Source organism: Chenopodium album, chromosome 11, assembly GCF_948465745.1.
Source record: "Chenopodium album chromosome 11, dcCheAlbu1.1, whole genome shotgun sequence".
Taxonomy (NCBI): domain Eukaryota; kingdom Viridiplantae; phylum Streptophyta; class Magnoliopsida; order Caryophyllales; family Amaranthaceae; genus Chenopodium; species Chenopodium album.
Genome location: NC_137844.1, coordinates 52,863,006 through 52,886,422, shown reverse-complemented (window position 1 = coordinate 52,886,422; position 23,417 = coordinate 52,863,006). Strand labels below are relative to the sequence as shown.

Below are 23,417 nucleotides of genomic sequence, written 5' to 3'. Positions count from 1 at the left end.
TGTTAATTTCGTTTTGAAAATCTCAACAATAACCTAATCTATTTAAGTAAACATGTCATGTCATATCGACCACACTAATTAAATATAATATTTTAAAAATTTCTTACGCTAACCTAATTTTTTCGTTTCCGATTTGTATCTTTTACAGATTTTGCCTCTCAAAATACTTACTGGCGTTATAGACTCATCACTCAGAAAGTCAGAATGCACTAGATATTTGGATTTGGATGTGCAAATCGTTCGGCGCGAGCAACACTAAACATTCAAAATTTTGCAAAAAAAAAGGGAGCGAATAAAACACCAACTCTTCCTTGGGTACATTTCTAACCGCAGATCATTCAATCACAAGTAGAAATATACGGTCCACAATTTATCTCTACGGTGCACGCGACCACAGACAATAACAACATTTGTATTTAAAATCTTTTACTCAACTTCTCCTCCACTTTCTCGAACTTCTTCACTCCCAAACTCTCTGAAAACAAGCAGTGAGATCGATAAATAGAACAACACTCCGGCGAATCTCCGGCGAACAATTTCCGGCAAACGATTTACGGCGAAGGTTTGAAACTCCCGGTGAGTATCACATTATGGTTCAATTTGTTGATAATTTTGTGAAATCTGCCCTAATTTTGCTACGATTCGTTTAATTTGGTTTGATTATTGTAGAAATCTGACCTACTTTTGCAATTTTGTTGTTTGATTAAGGTTGGAATTTGACCTAATTTGCTGGAATTTTGGTGTAGTGTGGGTGGAATGAGCGTGGGAAGCGTGGTTTATCAAGTGCCGGCACCGGTAAACGACGGCGGTTCGGGGAAGACTCCGTTGCAATTAGCACTGGAGGTGAATGCGTGCCGTGTGATTGCTGTTGCGGAGCAGCTTAACATGTGCGCACAAACTTCCGAATACCCTGAAAAATTTCATCATCTTTGTCTTGCTCTTTCCAGGTTTTTTCTCTCTCTCTTTGTAAACCCTAAAAGTTTCGCTTTTTTTTGTTGATATTACTAATTGTTGCCATTTTTGGAGTGGCGTTGATCGAAGAAGATTGATTTTGATGCTAAATTAGGTTAGGTTGATGGTGTTGGTAACTTAGTAATTAGTGTTGATTTCTGAAGCTTACAGAGTTGTTGTTTGATTGTGATTTTTTTTTTTGGGAGTTTTGGTGATTTAGGTTAAATTGGTTGGGAGTGTAGGCGTGTAGTAGCGCGGAAAAAGAGAGATTCTGTTGTTTGTATGGTTTTTTAGGTGAATGGCGAGGGCTAAAGGCGTAAGTAACCATGTTTGTTATGTGCTTGATGTTCAATTATTTAGAAGGCTGGACAATTTGGTCGATGAAGCTCTTCGACATAACCAGGATTTTCAAGGAGGCAATAGCCCGCATGCTTTAAGGCAAGCAAACTTGGTTGCTCATGATTTAAACACTTTCTTATATTTATCCCTCTATAATTACTACTTCTTGACATAATCTGGAAATTGTAAGACAATCAGAGAAGGTAACTGATGGTATTGTAAGAATCAGAGATAGCGCTTGTGATGCCTTTTTTCCCTTACCAGGGCTTTTAATTTTTATATTGAACTTTCTGGCTTTAAGTTACAGCTATTGGACTGATGTGCGTGAATTAATCATGCACTACATTATATCTCTGTTGATTATGTGTCGACGGTTGTTTATTCCATTTCTGCATTACAATTTTATGAGTTGCAAATGTTGGTAGCTACTTTGGAATTTTAACTTTTTAATCATAGAGCATATTTGTCTGAATTATTTACATGCAGAGTTAGTCTGTCTTAGGTCACTTAGATGTTGAGGACTTGGAAGAGGTAGGTAGTGGCCTACCGAGAACTTAATTAGTGAATTCAAAATGATTGTGTAGCATTGATGGGTGCACATGTCTATGACTTTATATTAAGGAATACTAACGAAGCTACGAGTAGTGCTAGTTGGGCTTGGAAATGTGTATGTAATGTGAAATCCAAATATCCAATCTTAAATTTTGCAATGCTGAATGACATATGGATGACAACTCCATCATATAGTATAGCTAAGAGTCTAGGACCTATGCTAGGCTCTTTAGGCTTAAGCAGATTCAACTGTGGAGTAACAATGTGCTCCCTTTTTATATTCAAGTGACTGGGTTTTGCTTGAAGTTTAAGAAAATTATAGGGTGTTTAAAGTACTCGTATTATGGTAGTGAGATTTGTTGGAGAATTAGTATTATGAGAATTGAGAAAGTGATAGTGGTTTTAATAGTTTATTCATAAATGCAGGATTTGAGTGGAGAGAAATAATTTGAAATGTAAGAGTGGGGACTATGAGAATTGAAGAGAGAAAAATAGTTTGCAATGTAGTAGTAGGGGCCAAAGGAGAGGGATATGATGAAGTATATTAGAATGTTTCCAAATGAGGAAGTGTGTCTTAAAAATAGGCCAATTTTGGAAAGTGTGTCACTAAAAAGAAGGGAGTATGGAGCAGGTTCATGGTTTGCATTGATTGGTAGATTGCAATTAAGGCACAGGTTATTCAACTTGAAAATATGTAGAACAGAAAATTGTGCTAGCTGTGATAAGAGATGTGATTTATGAATCCTAAAATCACTTATTTTTTGACTTTGAGCTCAGTAAAGTGCATGCAGAGCATCAAAAACTGGATTGAGAGGTGCCAAAACTACTTATATGTGCATGTTTCCAATTTCTAAGATGGATTGACAGAAGAACTAATAAGTCAAAGTTTAGGAAGAGGCTTGAGATAGCAGCAGTGGCAGCTGTAGTATTTAAGATTTGGTGTGTGAGAGATGTACTGTAGCTATCTATAACATAAAATTGCTTACCATTTCTTCGGCTATCCACTTATCCAGGATGGCAGGATGTACAAGGTTCGGTGACGAATAGAATTAAAGGTGTTATGGGGAATAAAGTGTCCTAGGTTGCTATCTCAAGCAATATAATCTCTTACCAAATAAAAATATATAATAAATCAGTAGATCTGGGGATCTATTGTATGCCATTGGACATTTTTGAATCATATCCTCTGGTATTTGCTGATACATTGATGTTTTTAAACTCATGTAGTTGATTTTACCCTTTTATTAGCAGACATTGGCAGTACATGAAAATAGTAGGACTGATATATTGATAAATTATAAACCACATCTCTTATTTTTTTTTTGGAACTACATAACTGTAGTTCAATCGACCTGGATCATCATTTAGATTAATTTTATTGTTTCACAGCATGATTTGATTTATATGCTTTGCTTAAAATGAAATGCAGGGGAATAGACTATGGGCTTGCAAACAACGAGGTGCCAGCCCATGCTTCAAAGTTGCCTCCAGTTTTGAAAAAGGTGTTCCCTTCAATTAATTATTCTGTCTTTCTCCTTTGTTTTCTCTTGAAACATTGGCTTTGAGCTCATTGTCTTGAGCTTTGCTTTCATACTTCGATAATTCAACAGCATTCTGAGCTTTATATCATTTTCTCATAGGTGTGTAGCCGAAAAGATGAAATCTTTCTGCAAGCATCTATTATGGTGCTTATGATCTCTGTTAAGGTATGTCACTTATTATAGTTTTGCTTAGTGTTGGCATTTGCTTGGTGAGAAAGCAATTATTATTTTTTACAATCTTTGTAGTGGGTGCATTTCTTAATTTTATTATTTCAATTCCATTTCTATGGGATATTTTGATTCTTATTTTTCAAGTTTTTATTATGTATGTAGAATTAGAGGTGGGGAATCGTGGCATTTAACACTCCCCCAAGGACTTGTCCTCTCCAACAGTCTTAACTTTTTTCAGATAATTGTTATTTGTTCTTGTCAAAATCAGACTTAGATTAGACCATAAATATTCAAATCACACTACACCCGAACTTTTGATTCTTGTTTACTTATTGCTTAACCCTATGAAATTACATATTGGAAAAGTTTGTGGTGAAACAAATCTAACAAGATCCAAGTTGCTAATGTTTTTTCTTATAGGTTAGTGTAAATATGTAGTGAAAGTTTAGTTGAATTAACACATTAGACCACACCAGAAAGACCAAACCAAACCTTTTGTTAAATTAACACAATAGACAACACCAGAAACACCAGAACAAGTCCTAAGAATTGATTGAGCACCCTTTTTTGATGAGTGATGATGTTAAGGCACCCTTATGTTAGATTTGTTGTGTTTCTAAGATTCTCTTTCCTTTTCTCCCTTTCCATTTATTTATTTATTGTATAATTGTACTCATTTTTTTTGCTTTTCATGGGATAGTAAATATGAATAAACTCTTGTAATTTTGATTAGAGGACTTGGGTTCTAAGGAAAATGACTCCCTCAAATTATCTGCAAAATTTAAGTTCCTTATTAAGCTAATGATTGCTCATCTCTTCATTGAATTCTACTTTATTTTGAATGCTTAGTGAGTGTTACATGTACCCATGTGGTTCTTGCAGCTTTTGAGCTTAAATACATGTGCGTGTTTGTGTTTAGCATTTTTTGAATTATGGTTATTTTGTGCACAGAATGCTTGCAAACTCGGATGGTTCAGTGCCCAGGATACGAAAGAACTTCTGAATCTTGCAGATGAGGTGGTATCTCATTGCTTACTTTTGAACTTTCTTGTTTTCCTGTTCAATCTGATCTTTTTGTTAAAGCTTATCTTTTGATATTTCCCTTGTAGGTGTCAAGCTTCTTCGTGACAAAAAAAGACGTTGACACTGAAGTGTGTAATTTTCTGCCAACTGTTTCTACCATAATGTCCAGGTACTAACCTCATGTCTTGTTTGTCATGTATTCCCTCCTTTCAAATATTTCTTTTAGGTATGGGCACTCGTCTAGGGGTTTAGTAGTGTCGTAGATATTTTGGCCGATAGTAAGGGAATTAATAAAGCAAAACAGATTAAAAGAGATTTAGTGAGCGAGAGGTGTCACATGAATTTCCAATTTATACACTTGGCTTGGATGGGTGAGGTTTCCATTCAAAGTATGAGGAAGATTTTTGCAGACATTCCAAAATGTAATACAAGAAGATTATGTAGATGAAGAGATTAATATCAATACCAAACTATTTTTTCTTTAATCATGATCATGAAGCTCCTTACCTTGTTGCTTAGTACTTACACGTGTGAATAATGGTTAACAGGCTAATGAAAGGAAGTAAGAGATTGCAATAAGATGCTCTCCAGAAAATAGAAACCGTAAAATATAACTGTGCTAGAATTGTTAGAGGTTCCAGATTCATGTTAACAGTCTATTAGTCAACCCTATATGTTATATGGTATTATGGTGTGAGGTCATAAGGAGGCAGAGGTTGCAAGAATGCATCCCAACTTGATTATGATTTTTTTTGGCATTTTGCTTCCTCTATTGGGAACCCCAGAATATAGTAAATACTAATGTATTGGGTAATCCCATGGCTCAAATCTTTTTCAAACAATCTCCTTGCAAGTCAAAAGACTGCAGATTGGTGATGACTTGAGAAGCTTATGGTTTTCACTTCTATTATGACAATGGAAAAGTTCTAACCAAAACTGTAGATTTTGAATGTGAAATTTTGATTACTTGTTCATCTATATTATTCTTAGAAAGGGAAATAATTTGTATTTAGTCAAAATTTTGTCCTTTCTTGTTTAAGTAACTTTTTTCTACCCTACATTTATAGGTATTATCCACGATTTAAATTAGGCCACGTTATTGCGTCTCTTGAAGTTGAGGTAGACTTCTAATCCCTATGTAATGCATTATTTCCTTTGTTTTGGTTAAAAGCATACTAGTATCCAATTGAGTCAAGTTTTTTTAGCCATACCTTTATTGAGTGGGATAGCTTGAATCTATTTTTGGCTACATTTTGAAATTTGCACACTTACTGTTTCTGGGCTTTGGTGCAGCCAGGATATGGGACTCACTTGGTTGATTTTCACATCTCCAAGGACATAATAATCGCTAAAGAAGAGAAAATAGTAAGTTTTTTTATTTTTATTTTATTTTTATATTTTTTATTGACCAGCTTCAATTGAAGTAGTTTTCTTTTGGACGGAAGAAACTTATCTTGTTCACTCTCTGTTTCTTAATCCTTCTCGTTTTCGTTTTTCAAGGGACCATCAACATCTCCTAGAAGTCAATATGTATATTTGTTACAAAATTTAAAATCTATTTTATGAAATTATGTCAAATAAACACTTTAAAATAATAATTGTTACTATTTTTTTTTTTTAATAATTTGAAAACGACATGTATTTAGAAATGGCAAGGGTACCGTATCAGAGCAATAATCCTTTTTTTTCTTTTTTCTATTCTGCTTAGTGTGAAATATATATAGTAATATTGTGTGTGTGATACTGGAATTAGGGGTGTTAAGGGGAGGGATAACTCTCTAAAGACATGGATTGATGCTGATAGGCTGCTATACCAATAATACACTTAACTTTTTGTCCAATATGAGGTAATCATGGAATCATGTTATGTTTTTAATCGTTATTTCGTAGTGATGAAGAGCATTACGATATAAGTGGTTGAAATAATACCTTCACACTTGTTTATCAATAAACTGACATCCACATTATTTATAGCCATGATTGAATTTTGATACTTCATTTTTTCCTGTTGGGCCTTTTATGTGTTTTTGCTGTATTTTAAGAGAAGTGTAGAACAGAGAAGTGTAGAACAAAAAAAAATAAAAACATTTAATGAAGTATCGCACTAAATGCATTGAGAGAAATTGAATTGTTAGGACAATCAAGTTTGAAACATCCCAAAATTGGAAGGAGGATTGTCACTCTGAAGTGAAGTTTAAATACGGAGTAGTATGTTAGTTCTAGGTGTCTGGAATTAATGTGTATATATACTTAATAATATGGAGGATCTTGAAGAATAAGTTTGGAACCTAATTTTGGAGTGGATTAGCTTGTAACGGCAGGTTGGAGATTGGATGGAGATTATGGGATTTACTATTGTATTCATGTTAGGAACATTGGTAAAGTCTCCTTGCATTCTTCTTTGCTGCTTCGCTTAGCCAACAACTTTTTAGCTTATCATTTTGCGTTTATTGACCTTTTTTTTTTGGCATGTGTGTGTGTGTGGGGGGGGGGGGGGGTTAAATGAGCATTTATTATCGACAAACAATATATTTTTAAACACTTCAAATGACTCCTTTTGTCCCATGCTACTTTTAGTTATAGGGGACCACACCTTACTCTCTCAACCATTACACTTAGTCCCACTACTTTTCAATCTCATCAATTTCTTCCAACCAAAAATTTAAAAAGTAATCTTACCTCTATGGAGCACAAAAAATGAAAAAAAAGAGGACAGAGGGCAATGATGCACGGGTACGCCAATGGAGTGCCGTTTCCCGTACCCGAAATGTATCGGGGACGGGTACGGTACGGGTACGCCTAGGATACGTCCCCAAACCGTCCCCTTCAAAAGTGGTACGCCAAGGCAATTTGGGGACGTTTAGCATCTTGATCAGAAACGTATCGGGTACGAAAAAACCCAAATTCAGACGTTTCCTATGAAACCCACCCATATTTTTTTTTTTAAAAAAAACCCCAAATCAGTATAATACCTACCTGATTGTCGATTTTCCCCAATTCTTAAAAGCCCTAAAACTTTCAAACTCTGATTTTGTTCCTCCAATGGTTGGATTTGATTCAAGGCAGCGACCAGAGCATTGATACACGGAACGCGGAACGACGGCGCGTTTTGTTTGTGGTGGTTCGCGATCTAGTTCGTGTTTTTATAGGCGAAATAATTTTCTATTTTCTAAAGTTTTTTAGATTTAATTAAAGCTTCAAAGTCCATTAATGGAGGAAAATGAAGAAAGAAGTGAGTAGAAGGAAGGTCATTGACGGCTAACTCGATTTTTACAGTAAAACATAATGGTTGAGTGGTGGACCCCGCCCTTTTTATCTTTTCTTTTTATTAGTACTCCTAGTTTTACTCTATGTTGAGATTGTTGACTGTGTACAATTGTTTATCTTTTCTTTTTATTTTATATTTAGTGCCTAGTTTTTAGTTATGTGCTGAGGGTAGTGTACAGTATAGCATTTTATTTATTTTTTGGTTAGATAGCTTTTTATGGAGTACTTTTCAATTAAAGTCTAATAATTTTAAAAGTTTACTAAAAAAGAAAAATCTAATTTTAAAGTTGTGCTGTATGGATTAATTTTTTTTTAAAACAAATTTTTTTTATGGATTATATATATATTTTTTTGCCGTATCCGAGCCGTACCCGTTTTTTGAAATTTTGATTTTGTCATATCCCGTACCCGTATCCGTATCCGTTTTTGTCCCCGTATCCGTATCAGTGCAACCTAGACAGAGGGAATATACAGGAGTTTTTAGTTCATGACCATTTACTTGGTAGGAAGTATGAACCATATAGCTGTGGAACCAAGCCTATTCTTGATGCGTCATGCTGATAAATATTGTGGGAAAAAATTCTGATGAATCTTGAATTCTGTGTGATCCACACATCAGAGGTTTTTATCTAAAAATTCCTTTTAAGAAGAATACCCTTAGGCTGCAACCCTTTCGCGAATGTACTGAATTGCTTCTGGTCCTCTGAATTTTATTCTGTCAATAGTGCTCTCTCTATCTTTCCAGTAACAATATGTCCAAGATGAAGATTTAACCTTAATCTGGTCTACAACTACAACATTGTTTTGTTTGTTGCTTGTTGACGTATTTACCTGTATCAGTTTCCACTTTTTAGCCGTTGTAGTTCATTTGCAATTTGCACTATAAGCTAAGAGTACCATATTTTTATTTGATTATAAGCTCCTGAGTCCTGCACTCCTGCTATTGTCCTTGTCAGTCAGCTTGAAGCAGTTATCACTCCTGGGTGCCATATTTTCCTTTGATTGATTGTATCCTTCAATTCCCTTTGTATTCAAACGTCTTATAGTCCCTGCACTTGTTATCATCTGACCACTTAATGCACAGAAAATTGGTGAAAGAGAGGTTGATTCAGTAGCAAAGCCCTGCAACATAGTTCCTAAAGTTTTATTCTTTAAACTGTTATCTAATTAATCCAGAGGGACTCTTGGCCTGAGATACTGAGATGAGTTGCCATCTGTTTCAACCGCAGCAGTTTTTCAGATATAGAAAAAAAATGTAACTGTCAAACATCTTCGAAGTTTTAAATGGATTTGCCCTAATGTTTTATTTTGTTTTTTGTTTTTTTTACCCTTTCTGTATAATATATTGGTGGACTGATGGTTTTGGAATTTTGGTGGAATATGAATATATTCCAGTGAACTTGGAGTGGAAACATCCTTCGCGTCATTCTTTCATTTTTATAGAGATACGAAACTTAAGTATGTATGAAATAAATGCCAAGTTTAAGATATTTTAGGTGAGGGTGGTTATGATATCGTAGCTTTGAGATCTTGTAGGTGTCTCGTTCAATATTCAAATCATCGTTTGCTTCTAAAGAATGACATTTTTAATTGCTATCACATTTGTTGTGCGTTTTCAAATGGCCAATGGGGCAATGAAAGAATCATGAAATTTAGCATATTTGGAAATTGGAATTTATGGCCTATGATATTCAAGAACTGCTGTACATGCCTACAAGTCACATTTAACAGTACTGTTTGCTTCGGCAGAATGAAGATTTTGATTCTTTAGAGGTCATGTCTTGAGGTGGATTGGACTGTGGGAGAATGTATTTAGATAATTGAACAATCTTACCTTTTCAAGGACAGAGGTTGATCTCTTGTACTTCTGTTTGAAATCCTAATGACAGGATGACACTTTAGAATGAATATGAAGTGCAGAATGCTGACAAGCCATTTGATTTTGTCTGCTGTAACATGTCAAGTGTTACCCCAAGATTTGGATTGGCAATGTTTGTGACTAAAGAAAGGAGTTTAATAGTTGATTTAACGCTGTTGATTTGGAGAGTGTTTTACACGCAGAGCATAATTAGAGTATAGGCTATGCAGATGGCTGACACTAGACACTCATTTGCTCGCTGTTGTTGTATATAATTAACTCTTGACATTTTGTTGGCGATTTTCTGATATAACTTAATCTTAGCAATAGAGACAAGTGCTGTTTTTGCTTAAATTCCATTGTTTGACTCAGTATCTTGTTGATTACTTCATTATTGACCCAGTGTTTTCTTGCTTTTTTAGTTTCTGCCTATCCTAAAGGTAACATTTTTAATCCATCATTTTGCTCTTTAATATCACAGTATTTGTTCGTGGCTATGAAAGACAACATAGATACATCATCTTGTATTGTTACCCCTCGACAGGTGAAGTATGTAGTCTGCTCCTCTAATCCTCTTCTTTTAAATTTCCAGATTTTCCCTGCTTACCTTTTTTCTTTATGGATTTGTGCAGTATCTTGCTCAATGGCAATGCTGTGGATCATAGAAGCAGTTCATCGATGGTTTGTAATTAATCACGAGTATTAGAATTTAATTGCTGATGTCGGCCGCCCCCCCCACCCCACACCCCTCTTTCCCCTACCCACCCCACACCCCCTCTTTGTCCATCTCTAAAGTGGGTTCTTGTTTATCAGGACCATGGGCCTCAGCTTCCAACTATAGTCAATAGCTCTCTAAAATATGGAATAAATCTCCTTCAAGTGGTGGGACAATTCAATGGTATTTTCCATTTGACATGAGAGTGCACTACGTTCTGTTTTTTTTTTTTTTTTTTTTTCCCCTTAAAAGTGGCTTCTGAGATATCCTCTACTTGATGTGAAGGTCATTGCGTTCTCTCCATTGCTCTTATGAGTGTCATACCATTTTCTGCTCTTCCAGTTCCTCCAGATTATGATCAGCCCGCATCTGCTGCATTAAGCTCAGGTATGCTGTGAGATTGTTGGTGACAGTGATTGGGAGTATATGGGTTTATAGTTTCAGACTTGTCTGGGGTTTGGTGCATGCAAGCAATTTGTTCTAACAAAAAGTATATAAACTTCTGCTTCAGTCTCTTTTATTTTTCTTCTTTTATACTTCCTCCGTTCTAGTAATATTGCAACAACTAGACTTTTGCACTATTCACCACGCTTGTTTGCCCACATATTATGATTTATACGTAAAGTAAAATCTAGTCATGTGAGGTCTTGTTGGATTCGTCTCGTAAAATACTTTCACAATATCACTTTAACATATAAAATTTGCTTTGGGATGCGTAATTTCATCCTAGTTGCAATATTTGTGGAACAGAGGAAATATATACATACATATATAGGCTCTTTTTTAACTTTCTAAATTATTTATTGGAACTGCATGGTTTATATTTTTTTTTTTTATTTTTTTTATATTTTTTATAATAGGAAGTATTAGGTATAACTTTTTGTGTGTGTGTGTGTGTGTGTGTATGTGTGTGGTAGCTGGCTGCGGGAGAAGCTAGTGTTTCCTTAGTGTAGTGTTATTACAACCATCAGACTAGTTTTATCCTATTCATTATAATAAGCCTTTACAATTTCTCTCTTCTTCCCTTTAATTTTCTCTCGTTCTCCAACTTGTGGTTTTCTGGCTCTTCCACCTGCCTCGTTCTTACCTCCCCTGACTTTCTCTCCCACTACACCCTTCTGACCCTATCATCCACCTGATTTTCTGTCTTCTATTGTCTTCATCATCATCATTGCCTTACCATCGCAATTGACTGTCAGTAGCTCATCAACTTCATTGACATTAACGTTTGAAGTAAAGGCAAAATCATCTATTTGCTAAATTACTGTAAAAGGCATGATTACTCCCTGAACTTTTTCCCCAATCTAAAATAAATTGAAGGTAAATATTTGGTGAATAAAATTCCAGATTAATGACTACTTTGTCTGTAATTGCTCACCAGTGCAGCTGCTCAATCATGGTTGAGCATTTTCATTGACTGTTTAATAGAATGACATACTAGATCTTTGATTGCTCTCTCTTTTATTTATGGTCAGATTCTGAGATTATTGAAGGGCCATCCCGAGTTAGTCTTAACTGCCCTATAAGGTAAGTTTTGTCTAATGTTTACAGTGTCTTTCACTCTGTGCCTTTGTTTCTTAGTCAATTTTACTCCTGAATTTACTAGTGATTTTTGGAGTTTTCACTCATAGGTGCAATGGACACAGATAAATGTGATGTAACTAAAATCTTGCACTGTATCGGGTCGGTTAACGCAAATTAACGCCTATCTAGTAGTAATGCTGATACAGTATTGCTGTATTCGTGATTATTGTTTGCTTTGTTTTTGTAATGGTAAGGATAAGGCTCATCTTAGGAGGGATGGGTGAGATTTGACCCTTGGCCTCAACCTTGAAAGTCGGAAAGCTAGCCAACTTCTCTAGCCTCTATGGGTGTTCATAATTCGGATTAAAACCGAAATCCAAGCCAATCCAAACCGATTTATCAATTTGGATTAGATCCAAACTTTATATCGGATTGGATTGAGATTTTTTGAAAATTCGGATTGGATCGGATTGACCCTAATTGGATCCAAACTAAACCGAAAACCGAATTGTAAAATTAAGCATTTATGAATATGCTTCCATGCTATCTTAATTAAGCTGCTGCCTGCTGAAAGTTGCTGATGAATGCTGATATTTGGTGGTGCATGGTTCTTGTAGTTTGGTGATGATATTTGGTGGTGCATGGTTCTTCCTTGTGGTCCTTGTAGTTGTATACTTGTATTAGCTTAGCATTAATTTATATTGCCTTGATGTTGAACAATTTAATTCAATCATGACTATTTACAAGACTTGTATTTATATTAAGGCTTGAATAAATGTTATTTTTTAATTGCATTTTTATTTTTATTACCGTACTAGACGCTAAAAATTATTGTACTTTAATTCGGATTTTCGGATCGGATCCAAATAATCGAATTGGATGGGAGAGTAATTCGGATCAGATCGGATTGAAAAATTGAAAACCAAATTTAAATTCAGATCGGATTGAATTTGGCATAAATCCAAACCGAAAACCAAACGGACACCCCTACTAGCCTCCTATCTCTGTTGTATCCCTGAATTGCCCTTCCCTCCACATTATTGTAGTCATTTGTATCTACCATCTCAGTTTTTTTTGGTTCCTTCCTGCCTCTTTGCCTTTTATTTGTGCTGTCATCATAGTCCATGTCACTGCTGACTGCTGTTAATCGGAATGCTCAGTGCCTGAGACGCTATTGCTCCCTGAAACAAAATTTGACATTACTAATACTGCTGTCTTTCTGACTAATCAAGGAACACCTAATCTATTTTAATTTTTTTATTTAATTTGTTGGCAGTAAAACACGCATCAAAATGCCAGTGAAAGGAAATTCTTGTAAGCACTACCAGGTAATTGCTCCTTTAGTTATGTTCCAACTATGGTCTTCTGCATTATGTATATGTTTCATTGGATGTTGTAAAAGCTCATTTTGTACCTCTATTTGTTTCTGTTTTGTGGGAGTATTAATACTCCCTCCGTTAATTAGTTGCATCATTTTGGTTTTACGGATTCCTATGCAATTTTTGGAGTAGAGAGAGAGAGAGGGAGAAAAAAAATAAATGGGGGCCCATGTGATAGGAGAGATATTGAGAGAATTAATTAGTCAAAAAGGAAAGTGATGCATCTAAATTGAAGCTTCCTTATTTAGAAAGTGATGCATCTGTAAAGAAACGGAGGAAGTAGATTGTAAGATTATGGATTATCTGGTGCTGCTGAAAGAGTTGTGCAGACCCTTGTATACATTGTGTGTTTGTTGGCCTGTTTTTCACACAATTTCTATAGCTTAAAGATAATTAGCTTCACAAATCCTTCTTGGAAGAAAAAGTGACACTTTTTGTTTTGGTGGTTGGAACTTGTGTTCTGTTGTTTGTTTTGTTTATGGTAAAAGATTGCTAGTTGTGTTAAGGATGAGAAAATGATTGTATGTTGGCTGAGAAAAAGAAAGGTGGAGGGCTTATTGGTTTGGAAATCTTATATGTTGGTAGGGGAGGTGCCATTTATCTACGGATAGGGTTTTTCGGTTAGGATGAGTTTTCATACTTGATATCACCTGCTCTCTCATTCCCTATTAATTGGTTTTTTTTTTAGTTTTTTTCTTAATATATATCTTTTTTTATTTATTTATTTTTTAAATGCAGTGTTTTGACTTCAGCAACTATGTTGAGATCATGTCAAAACGACCATCCTGGCGGTGTCCAAGCTGTAATCAAACTGTGTGCTTCACTGATCTTCGTGTTGATCAGAAGATGGTCAAGGCAAGTTGAATCTGCCTAAGGAAGTTTGTGCAACATATTTGTCACATATGTCGTACTCTTTTTTTTATGTTTATTTTTTTTAATTTTTTTGGTGTTACATACTCTTAATACTATTGCTTCAATTATTTTTTAGGTCCTACAAGAGGTAGGGGAGAATATTTCTGAGGTAATTCTATCTGTAGATGGTTCATGGACAGCTGTTTCCAACCATAAACGTAAAGAGGTATCACCCGATAATACATCAGCTAACCAGCAGGAGGGGCATGAGCTGGATTCATCTTCTGATATTCTGGAAGGTAGCAATATGTATGATCTAACTGGCGAAGATGATGATATGGAGATTGCTGATCGATGTGAGCCAATAGATGTAAAACCTGTAATCCTGCATAATATTCAGGGCCCATGTGCTCCTTCAAATATAACCCTACCACCAGTATCTAGATGTACCACAGAATTGAATCAATATTCTTCTGCACAAGCTATGCATAGTCCATCTCTTGGGGCAGGGTTAAATTCTAGCTCTATTGGTTTTAACATCAGGCCTCAAGTACATTTTGGTGGCGTTTCGGGTACCTCAACTGGTAATTATGGGATGACTCCTGTGCTGACAGATGCTGTTACTCCTGCGCTAAATCGACAGACTGATAACCTTCAAGGGACTAATTGTCCAGCTAATTCAATGCATAATAATTTGCAGTTGCAAGACGTATATTCGCAGGAACTTCTGAATAATTTTCTTTCAATACCCAGAAATGTTAGGAGGGATCCATCTGCTATCCAGGCTCTTCCAGTACCCCAGATCCCTTTTAATCCATTGCACCATGCAAGACCTACTGTGAGATTCCCTGCGGCAAGCGGGTCCTCTGTTCCTTTCCAGGGTTCTGTTGGGTCAAATGCACACGGTTCTAGCCCTTTTGGTAATACTGTTGAAAGGCAGCGGAATCATCTTCAATCAAATGCCAGGCCTCTTCATCTGTCAAACAGTTCACTACCAAACCATTCAGCTTCCTCAGTAAGATATCTGTGTACTAATTTGTCTTTGATTCTGTCAATTTAAGCTTTCCGCTAGTTTGTTACACAACTTGCTTCGTTTAATCATCATTCTTCTCAACAGGGTATGCATCATATGTTGAGCCAGCCACCACATCTAATGCATAATAGGCATCACACATTGAGCCAGCCACCTCATCTAGCGCGGACATCACTTCCTCGCAATGATCTTCAGCATGGAGGCCCCCCCAGAGCCGGGCTTACCAACTCACCGAGCACTGTCCAACGTGTTCAGCTGTCTCCACAGGCTTCGCTTGGGAGACAGCTGCAAAGCACGCCTCTCCATACACAGGCAGTCAAGATACCATCCTCCTTGCCCCAGCATTCGGTAGTAACACCTCAGGCTGTCACTAGGCCTGAAAACTTGATCGATTTTCAGTCAGAGCAAAATTGGAGACCCAGTGGCCGAATGCGAGGTGCTCTCACGGGGGAAGCTTATTCTCATGCTTTGAGCCAATACATGGGTCAAGCGACTCAGGCCGCACAACCAGCTCAAACTCCTATTCCTAGACCATCTGTGTTAGCAGCATCTTCATTGCCACCTAGCCTTCAAGTCCAGATGGCCAATAGAAGGATAGCCTCAGAACTGCAAGATCGATCAGCAACCAGTGCTGCAACTATCTCTGGAACTGTTGGTGCGCAGGCAGAAACATCTCGAGGGCTCAATTAATCTGACATAACGTCTGCAGTATTCATTTTGTGGAGGCTGTATATGAAGATAATTTATATTCTACGGTTAGTTGATCCCTGGTGAGGGCATGGAGAAATATGTTGCCGTGTCTTAGTTTTTGGTGTATTTCTTACTGGCTACCACGCTTGACAATGTAGGCTGACTCAGAAGATAGATTTCCTTTAGGAATACTCGGTGTCCTAGTGAATCCTAAGTTATAGCGATGTATATTTTAGTTATATGTACAGTAATTAAAGCAAATTAGTTTTTGTTTTTATGGTTCTCTATATGAATACTTGTTAAAATCACCTTAAGTACATAGGAAAATATTTCACATCAATAATTAAAAAAACAGCTCTATGATGGAAAGTTGGAAACTTGAGTCAAATAAGGCTTTGTGAATGAGATACTCAAGTTTCCTCGAATTGCAAAGAGCAAAAGGAGGGCTGCCATTAGAGGGTAACTCGTTAGGCATCAGAAAGAAAAAGCATTGTTCTAGCCTGGCTTGGAATCTAAGCCAGTGAAGTCAGCTCATTAGCTCAACCAGGGCGTCCTGTGGAGTCTCGAAACTCTGATCCTTGTAACGTTATCATGCTAGGAAATGGGAAGAAATGTGCGTAATTAGGATGATTTACAAAAATATAGCTTTTAAAAAACTTATTTACGAAAATACAATCCATGTAGGCTCAGTAATACATTTGGGAGCGGTTATAGTCTAAAACCGCTACTTAAGGTAGCGGATTGCCTTTAGTACACTCCAAGTATAGATACGGAGTAGCATTATAAAGGGTAAAACCGCTACCTCAAGTAGCGGTTTTATTACATAAAAGTAGCGGTTTTACTCTAAAAATAAAAAACAAAAATAAACTTATCCAAGCCTGCGTGAACAGTAGTTCCGTAATTAAGTTTCATTCCGACGCAAAAGTGTAAATAAGTTTTAAAGTAACCATATTTTGGTAAATCATCCGCGTAATCATATCCACAGAACATTAATAGCAAAGATAGAATTTTTAATCAAAGTTTGCAAGATAAATGGCTGCCAATTTGTGCTCACAACACAGTAGATTTTGAACACCCTTTTTTTTTTTTTTCAACCGTCTCGTCTCAATAAGCATTTTCAATACATTGAAAGATAAGTAAAAAAAAAAAAAAAAAGAGATTTTCCCAAACCAGGTAACTCTTGCGGAAACACTCCAAAAACATAAGACTTGTCATCATGAAAACGTGGGTTAGCTTTATAATGAGAATTTAGGCTAGCTTTGAAAGTAAGAGTTGTCAAGAATCCATAATCTATAACTATTAAAAGTGAGAAGTTTGCAAGTAGTAAACTCCTTAGTAATAGTGTGATGACAATTTTGCCCCTCAAAAAGTACAATTACGATTTTGCCCTTGTATTGCAATTGATTTGCTTGTTGTTATAGGTGGTTTGACCTTTGTGCCCATTTTCTTTCCCAAATCTCTCCCTGCCAAATTATCTATGCATCTTTATCTTCCCTTTTTATTGTTACTTTTATGTTGGCTTTACTCCTTACCACTCATTTCACTTTTGATCTCTGTTCCTCTCTATTCCTTCACCTTCACCTCAATTCTCTCTCCTAATTCATGCGATCATATCTCAATCTCTTTCTCTCTCATTTATCTCTCACTTTTCCATTCAACCGCATTTCACGATCTCCATTGAAGCACCTTCTGATAATCTGATCTTTCAATCCTCCATTCACCAGCTTCCGAGGTAAGATTTGTAAATTCATGAAATTCGTTGTTTCTTTCAATTTTCATTTTTGATTTTCGTTTTTGAATAGTGAATTGTAGCTACGAGACTCTTCTAATGGAAGCGGCTTTGACCTCGGTTCTTCCGCCGTCGACCGTAGTTTTCCGGCTTAGTGAGAACTCACCGAGGTTGATCTGCGGGATGCTGAATTAGGGGAGGTAAATGCTTCTTCAATTTTATTTTTATTGTTTGTTGTAATTTCAACTAAAATCTTAATTTTAAAATAATTAATGTTGATTTTTGTAGTTGTTTTCTCGTTCATACAATTTTTTTTCTTGTTTTCTTCAGATTTATTGATGGAGCGTCAGATCTGCTATTTCCAGATCTGCAAACTTCGCCTGCCATTCACGATCGGATCACCGGTTTAATCCCGGCGATTATAGCGTCAGTGAGCTCTCTTTAATATCCATTTCCTCAATTTTGTTTATTTCTTTTTTCTGAAATCGCAATTAATATTAGATTAAACGATCTTTTTATCACAAAGCCATTGACCATTGGGAACAATTCTCATATAGCCGAGGTTATCGCGGTGATGTTGTAGCGGTTCAAGCTGAGAAATCTGTTTGCAATTTGGTTCTTCTCTCTCCTCAAGGTGAGTTATTTGATTTTCCCTTAATTAACGAAGTTAGTTTTTGGTTTAAATTTCGTCGATTTATGTGAATTTATGTGGATGCTGCTTGTTCTTGTTGATTGAATCTATTTCTGAAGCGGCTTTTAGGTTTTCACCCTCCATATAGAAATAGCTTTTGTGGTTAAATTATTTTCTTTTCATTATTAAATCATCGAATATGCGGCTTTCTTATTTTTCTTTATTGAAGCAGCTTCCGAGCTTTTTCCGTTCCTCCATTAAAGCAAATTCTGAGCTTTCCCCTTTATAGAAGCAGCTTACAAGGTAATGTGTTTTTCAATCATCAACTTTCCATTTTAAAATCGGATTTAATCTTTGTGAATTATTATCAGATTTACTTTGATCTAATTTGAGAAAAAAAATGGAAACCGATTTTATTAATATTTGTGGGTTGAATATATTAGGGTTCAATTTGATCGAAAATTACCCACCCTTGCCTTCTCTTTTTTGTTTTTTTTTTAAAATTTTATTTTTTTTACTTTTGAATATTTTAGGGTTCAATAGAAGGGATTAGAAGGCAATGGCTACGTACGGGGGAAACTATATAGGTAATCCAACTTAATTTTTGCTCTGCTTCAACCAATAAGCCTGGAATCCTTCACTTGTTTTTGTAGAAAATCCAAAGTTCACGCTTTTCTGATGAAAATTTAAGTTTTAAAGCTTTCCTTCTAATCCCCGTTCAAAAAAAAAAAAAAGGCTTTCCTTCTAATCCCTTCTATTCTCCGTTCTGAATTTGATATTTTTGTTTTCAATTTCTTATGTAATTTTGACCTAATTCTATTTTTGATGTGTTATTTTCTGTTCTAGCTATTCAATTATGTTATTCATTTCAATTGTGTCCTAATTCTGTTGGAATTGAAAATATGATTTCAAGTTAATTTGGTTGAGTTCATACAAAATAAGTTTTCAATTTTGTTATATTCCTCAATTATATCGCTATTTTGGTCAATAATATGTAGATTTTAATTTGAGATTAATAGAAAGGAATTTAATTTCTTTTTTTTTTGGTTAAAATTGCAGAGGTGGAGACGTTGAGTCAAGGAAAGCAAAAGGAGAAGGTGAACGCAAAATTGATTTTGGGTTTTTTTTTTTTTTTTTTTTATAATTTTTGGTTTTTTTTTAAAAAAAAACCTAAATGGTTTATAATTTTAATTATTTACTCAATCTTGTATGATGCATATGCTTACATTCTATATATGATTTAAATTCTTTCTTGTGGCTCTGTGTGTTGTTGGCTTGTTGCTAGCAAATACGGAGTATATATTGTGGTCCATCTGAAATGAAGTATCATAGGCTTTTGTGTTATGACATATGATTAGAATAATGGGAACTGAGTAAGCAAATTAAAAGTTAATATCAATATTATTAGTTGCTTGACACAGTAGGACTCAAGAAAATTTAAATGTTTTATCACTTTATGTTGATATTGTAAATCTAGCATTATCCTGGTATTGGATCAGCTTTAGAGGTTGAAGCTTAATTATACTCATTTTTTTATGGTGTATATAAGAGTGGATAAATAAAACCTAATTAAACTTCATTCTCAAGGTTTGATGCTTTGTCTTCACCTTGGCATTAGGTAATTTGCTTTTCAAATCTCTGCTATATTTGGGCGTTTATGATGCTATAATTTATGTCGATTCCAATAAAGTTTATGGAAAGCCTATTAGCTCAAATGGTAGAGCAATGTGCTATTGCACGTATGTGTAGGTTCGAGTCCTACATAGGTTGGAACTATATATATATAGTGATTTAACAGTTTGGACTTTGGAGAGTTCCATGCATGACATGCCCATTTTTAGATGTATAATTGCATAATAGTATAATACGGACTACGTCACAATCTTGATGGGTTAAATAGGAAATGGGGTGTACTCGGTTAGGGGTTACTCGAGAGGTTTAGTCATACTATTTTCTTAGGGAACTTAGAATAATTGTACTATAAAACATACTAATAGATGGGTAAATAAATTGTTATCTTGCAAATAATTTACAAGCTACCTTTGTTGGCATTTTTGAGCTTGTTAGGAATTGGTTACAGGGGGTAATCTCAGCACCCATTAGCTAATTTCAGAGGATTGCAATATTATTAATCTACTCAAATCATTTATAATCACAATTGAACTATTTTTTTTGGGGGGTATTATTATGAAGTGGTTTGCATACTGTAATTTAGTCTTCAAGCTTGACCGGTAAATCTCTTATTAGATTGAATTAAATCTTATGCCAAATATCACATTGTACTTAATCATTTACATTATGTTTCGGGGAAGCTTTCTACAGAAAATCAAAGATACCGCAAGAAAACAATTGGAAGTAGGTAAAACAAATCAACAAGAAAAGTTAGCAAGAAATTTGGGGATGTATGCCAAAAAGAGTTGAACAGAGATTATGTAATTTTTATACTCTTTTGTACTCATATTCCTATAACATTAAGTAAACTCTTGTAATTTACCCTCTGTCCATCGGATCAAAGGACGCACTTTTGTACCTATATTATTTTAAAACCCTTTGTTTTAACTTGAGTATCATAACATAATAGTATATACCAATATTAGTTCATGCTTATTTCTTGAGTAATGAATCATGATCTTACAAAGTTAGTTTTGCCAACTTTCATGCCTTATTTACTAATAATATGCATCATGGGAACACAATATAATAAATTGATCGAGCATAGCAGTGAGCCAGTGATGGAACAAGATAATCTATACACTTATACTAACCCATGAATCTATGATACAATTACCAAAACTTGAGCTATGGAATCACTAACAAACATTGATATCTTCATTATTTCATGAGTAAGTGATGTTTTATGTGTATACAACCACAATGAGAGGAGAGAAATATGAAGATAGAGGAGGAGAGGAAGGGGAGAAGGAGCAAAAGGGAAAGGGAGGTAGAGAAACAAGGGCCAAAATAGAGAGAATCATTGAGAGAGGGAGAGAGAGAGAGAGAGAGAAAGAGAGAGAGAGAGGGAACTAGAAAAGCAAAGGGTTTGAAGAAAGAGACAAAGAGGGGCTAAGAGATAGGGCAGACCGAAAGATAGAGATACCAGTTCAAAAGAGATACGGGGTAGGCTAGAAGAAGGAATAAAGGCGGGAGAAAAAAAGTTAGAAAAAATGGGAGAGATAGAAATATGGGTTATGAAGGAAAGAGGATGACAGAGAGAGAGAGGGAGGGAACTAGGAAAGCAAAGGGTTTGAAGAAAGAGACAAAGAGGGGCTAAGAGGTAGGGTAGACCGAAAGATAGAGATACCAGTTCAAAAGAGATAAGGGGTAGGCTAGAAGAAGGAATAAAGGCGGGAGAGATAGAAATATGGGTTATGAAGGAAAGAGGATGAGATAAAAAGAGGCTAAAAAGAAAAATATAGGGATAGGAAAAATACAAGGGGGTTGGAAGAGAAATAAAGAGAGTGATAAATAGAGAATAGGACTAATGGAAAAGGACAAAGAAAGAGTTTATGATATAATAATAAAGAACGAAAGAGAAGGCTCGAGGAAGAGAGAATGAGTAAGTGCGGCCTATAATTTTCAATTATTGTTTTTATATTTTCTCGCTTATTTGAACTCAATTATGTCACAACATATATTATCACACAACAATTTTTTGGTGCAGCAAGCCACACCGTGTGGCAGGGGTTACCCGAGTTATTTTGTTAGGGGTTATCCGAGTTATGCAGTTAGGGGTTACTCGAGTTACTCGGTTAGGGGTTACTTATGGGGTTTTGATAGGGGTTATTCGAAAGGTTCATTCGGTTAAGGGTTACTTGAGGGATTACTCAATCAAGGGTTACTCGAATTACTCAGTCAAGGGTTACTCAAGGAGTTACTCGGTCATAGGTTACTCGAGTTACTCGGTCAGGGGAACTCGAGTTACTAGGTAAGGGGTTATTTAAGGAGTTCGGTCAGGAGTTACTTGAGTAATTCGGTAAGGGTTTCTTAAGAGTTTGGTAAGGGGTTACTCGGTCAGCGTTTACATGAGGGTTCATTCAGGGGTTACTTGAAGAATTAGTCAGTCCGAGGTTTGTCGGTCAGGGGTTACTTAAGATGGAGGAGGAGAGGAAGGGGATAAGGAGAGAAAGGAAAAAGGATGTAGAGAAACAAGGGCCAAAATAAAGAGAATCACCGACAGAGTGAGAAAGAGAACTAGGAAAGCGAAGGGTGAAAAGAGAGAGACAAAGAGGGGCTAAGAGATAGGGCAGGCCGAATAATAGATATACCAGAAGAGATAAGGGGTAGGCTAGAAGAAAAGATAAACGCGGGAGAAAAAAAATTTAGAAAAAATGGGAGAGATAGAAAAATATGGGTTATGAAGGAAAGAGGATGAGATAGAGAGAGGCAAAAAAAATATAGGGGTAGGAGAAATGCAAGGGGGTTGGAAGAGAAATAAAGAGAATGATAAATAGACAACGAACTGAGAGAAAAGGACAGAGAAAGAGTATATGATTTATTAATGAAGAGCAAAGGAGAAGGCTTGAGGAAGAGAGAGGGAGTAAGTGCGACCTATAATTTTCGATTATTGTTTTATCTTTTCTCGCTTATTTGATCTCAATTATGTCACAACATATATTATCACAGAACAAATTTTTGGGGCAGCAAGCTACACCGTGTGGCAGGAGTTACTCGAGCTATTTTGTTAGGGGTTATCCGAGTTATGCAGTTAGGGGTTACTCGAGTTACTAGGTCAGGGGTTTCTTGTGGGATGTAGGGGTTACTCGAGAGATTCATTCGATTAAGGGTTACTTGAGGGATTACTCAATCAAGGGTTACTCGAATTACTCAGTCAAGGGTTACTCGAGAAGTTACTTGGTCATGGGTTACTCGAGTTACTCGGTCAGGGGTTAATCGAGTTACAAGGTAAGGGGTTATTTAAGGAGTTCGATCAGGGGTTACTTGAGTAATTCGGTTAGGGTTACTTAAAGAGTTCGGTTAGGGGTTACTCGGTCAGCGGTTACTTGAGGGTTTATTCAGGGGTTACTTGAAGAATTACTTAGTCCGAGGTTTGTCGATCAGGGGTTACTTAAGATAGAGGAGGAGAGGAAGGGGTGAAGGAGAGAAAGGGAAAAGGAGGTAGAGAAACAAGGGCCAAAATAGAGAGAATCATCGAGAGAGAAAAA

General features: G+C 35.9%; 1 protein-coding gene across 3 annotated transcripts; it reads left to right on the top strand.

Annotated features, from left to right (window-relative positions):
- The first annotated feature begins 449 nt into the window (after positions 1–449).
- LOC145567742 (E4 SUMO-protein ligase PIAL2-like) lies at positions 450–16,170 on the top strand. 3 transcript variants are annotated; one of them, XM_081627107.1, is made up of 18 exons: positions 450–576; positions 747–947; positions 1,312–1,389; positions 3,272–3,344; positions 3,483–3,548; positions 4,506–4,571; positions 4,664–4,746; positions 5,645–5,696; positions 5,871–5,942; positions 10,184–10,251; positions 10,335–10,383; positions 10,516–10,600; positions 10,703–10,804; positions 11,893–11,944; positions 13,218–13,269; positions 14,059–14,175; positions 14,309–15,187; positions 15,290–16,170. In XM_081627107.1, the coding sequence occupies exons 2-18, from the start codon at positions 757–759 to the stop codon at positions 15,893–15,895; spliced, it is 2,691 nt and encodes an 896-aa protein (XP_081483233.1). In that variant the 5' UTR covers positions 450–576; positions 747–756; the 3' UTR covers positions 15,896–16,170. The 3 variants fall into 3 exon arrangements, with proteins under 3 accessions (XP_081483233.1, XP_081483235.1, XP_081483234.1); XM_081627108.1 differs by having other exon boundaries at positions 455–576; positions 709–947; XM_081627109.1 differs by lacking the exon at positions 1,312–1,389.
- Positions 16,171–23,417: the final 7,247 nt, after the last annotated feature.

Coding starts and splice junctions, on each gene's coding strand:
- LOC145567742 (XM_081627107.1), top strand. CDS start 757: ATGAGCGTGGGAAGCGTGGTTTATCAAGTGCCGGCACCGGTAAACGAC. Junction 5,943..10,183: donor TCGCTAAAGAAGAGAAAATA/GTAAGTTTTTTT, acceptor TTAATATCACAG/TATTTGTTCGTGGCTATGAA. Junction 13,270..14,058: donor ATTCTTGTAAGCACTACCAG/GTAATTGCTCCT, acceptor TTTTAAATGCAG/TGTTTTGACTTCAGCAACTA.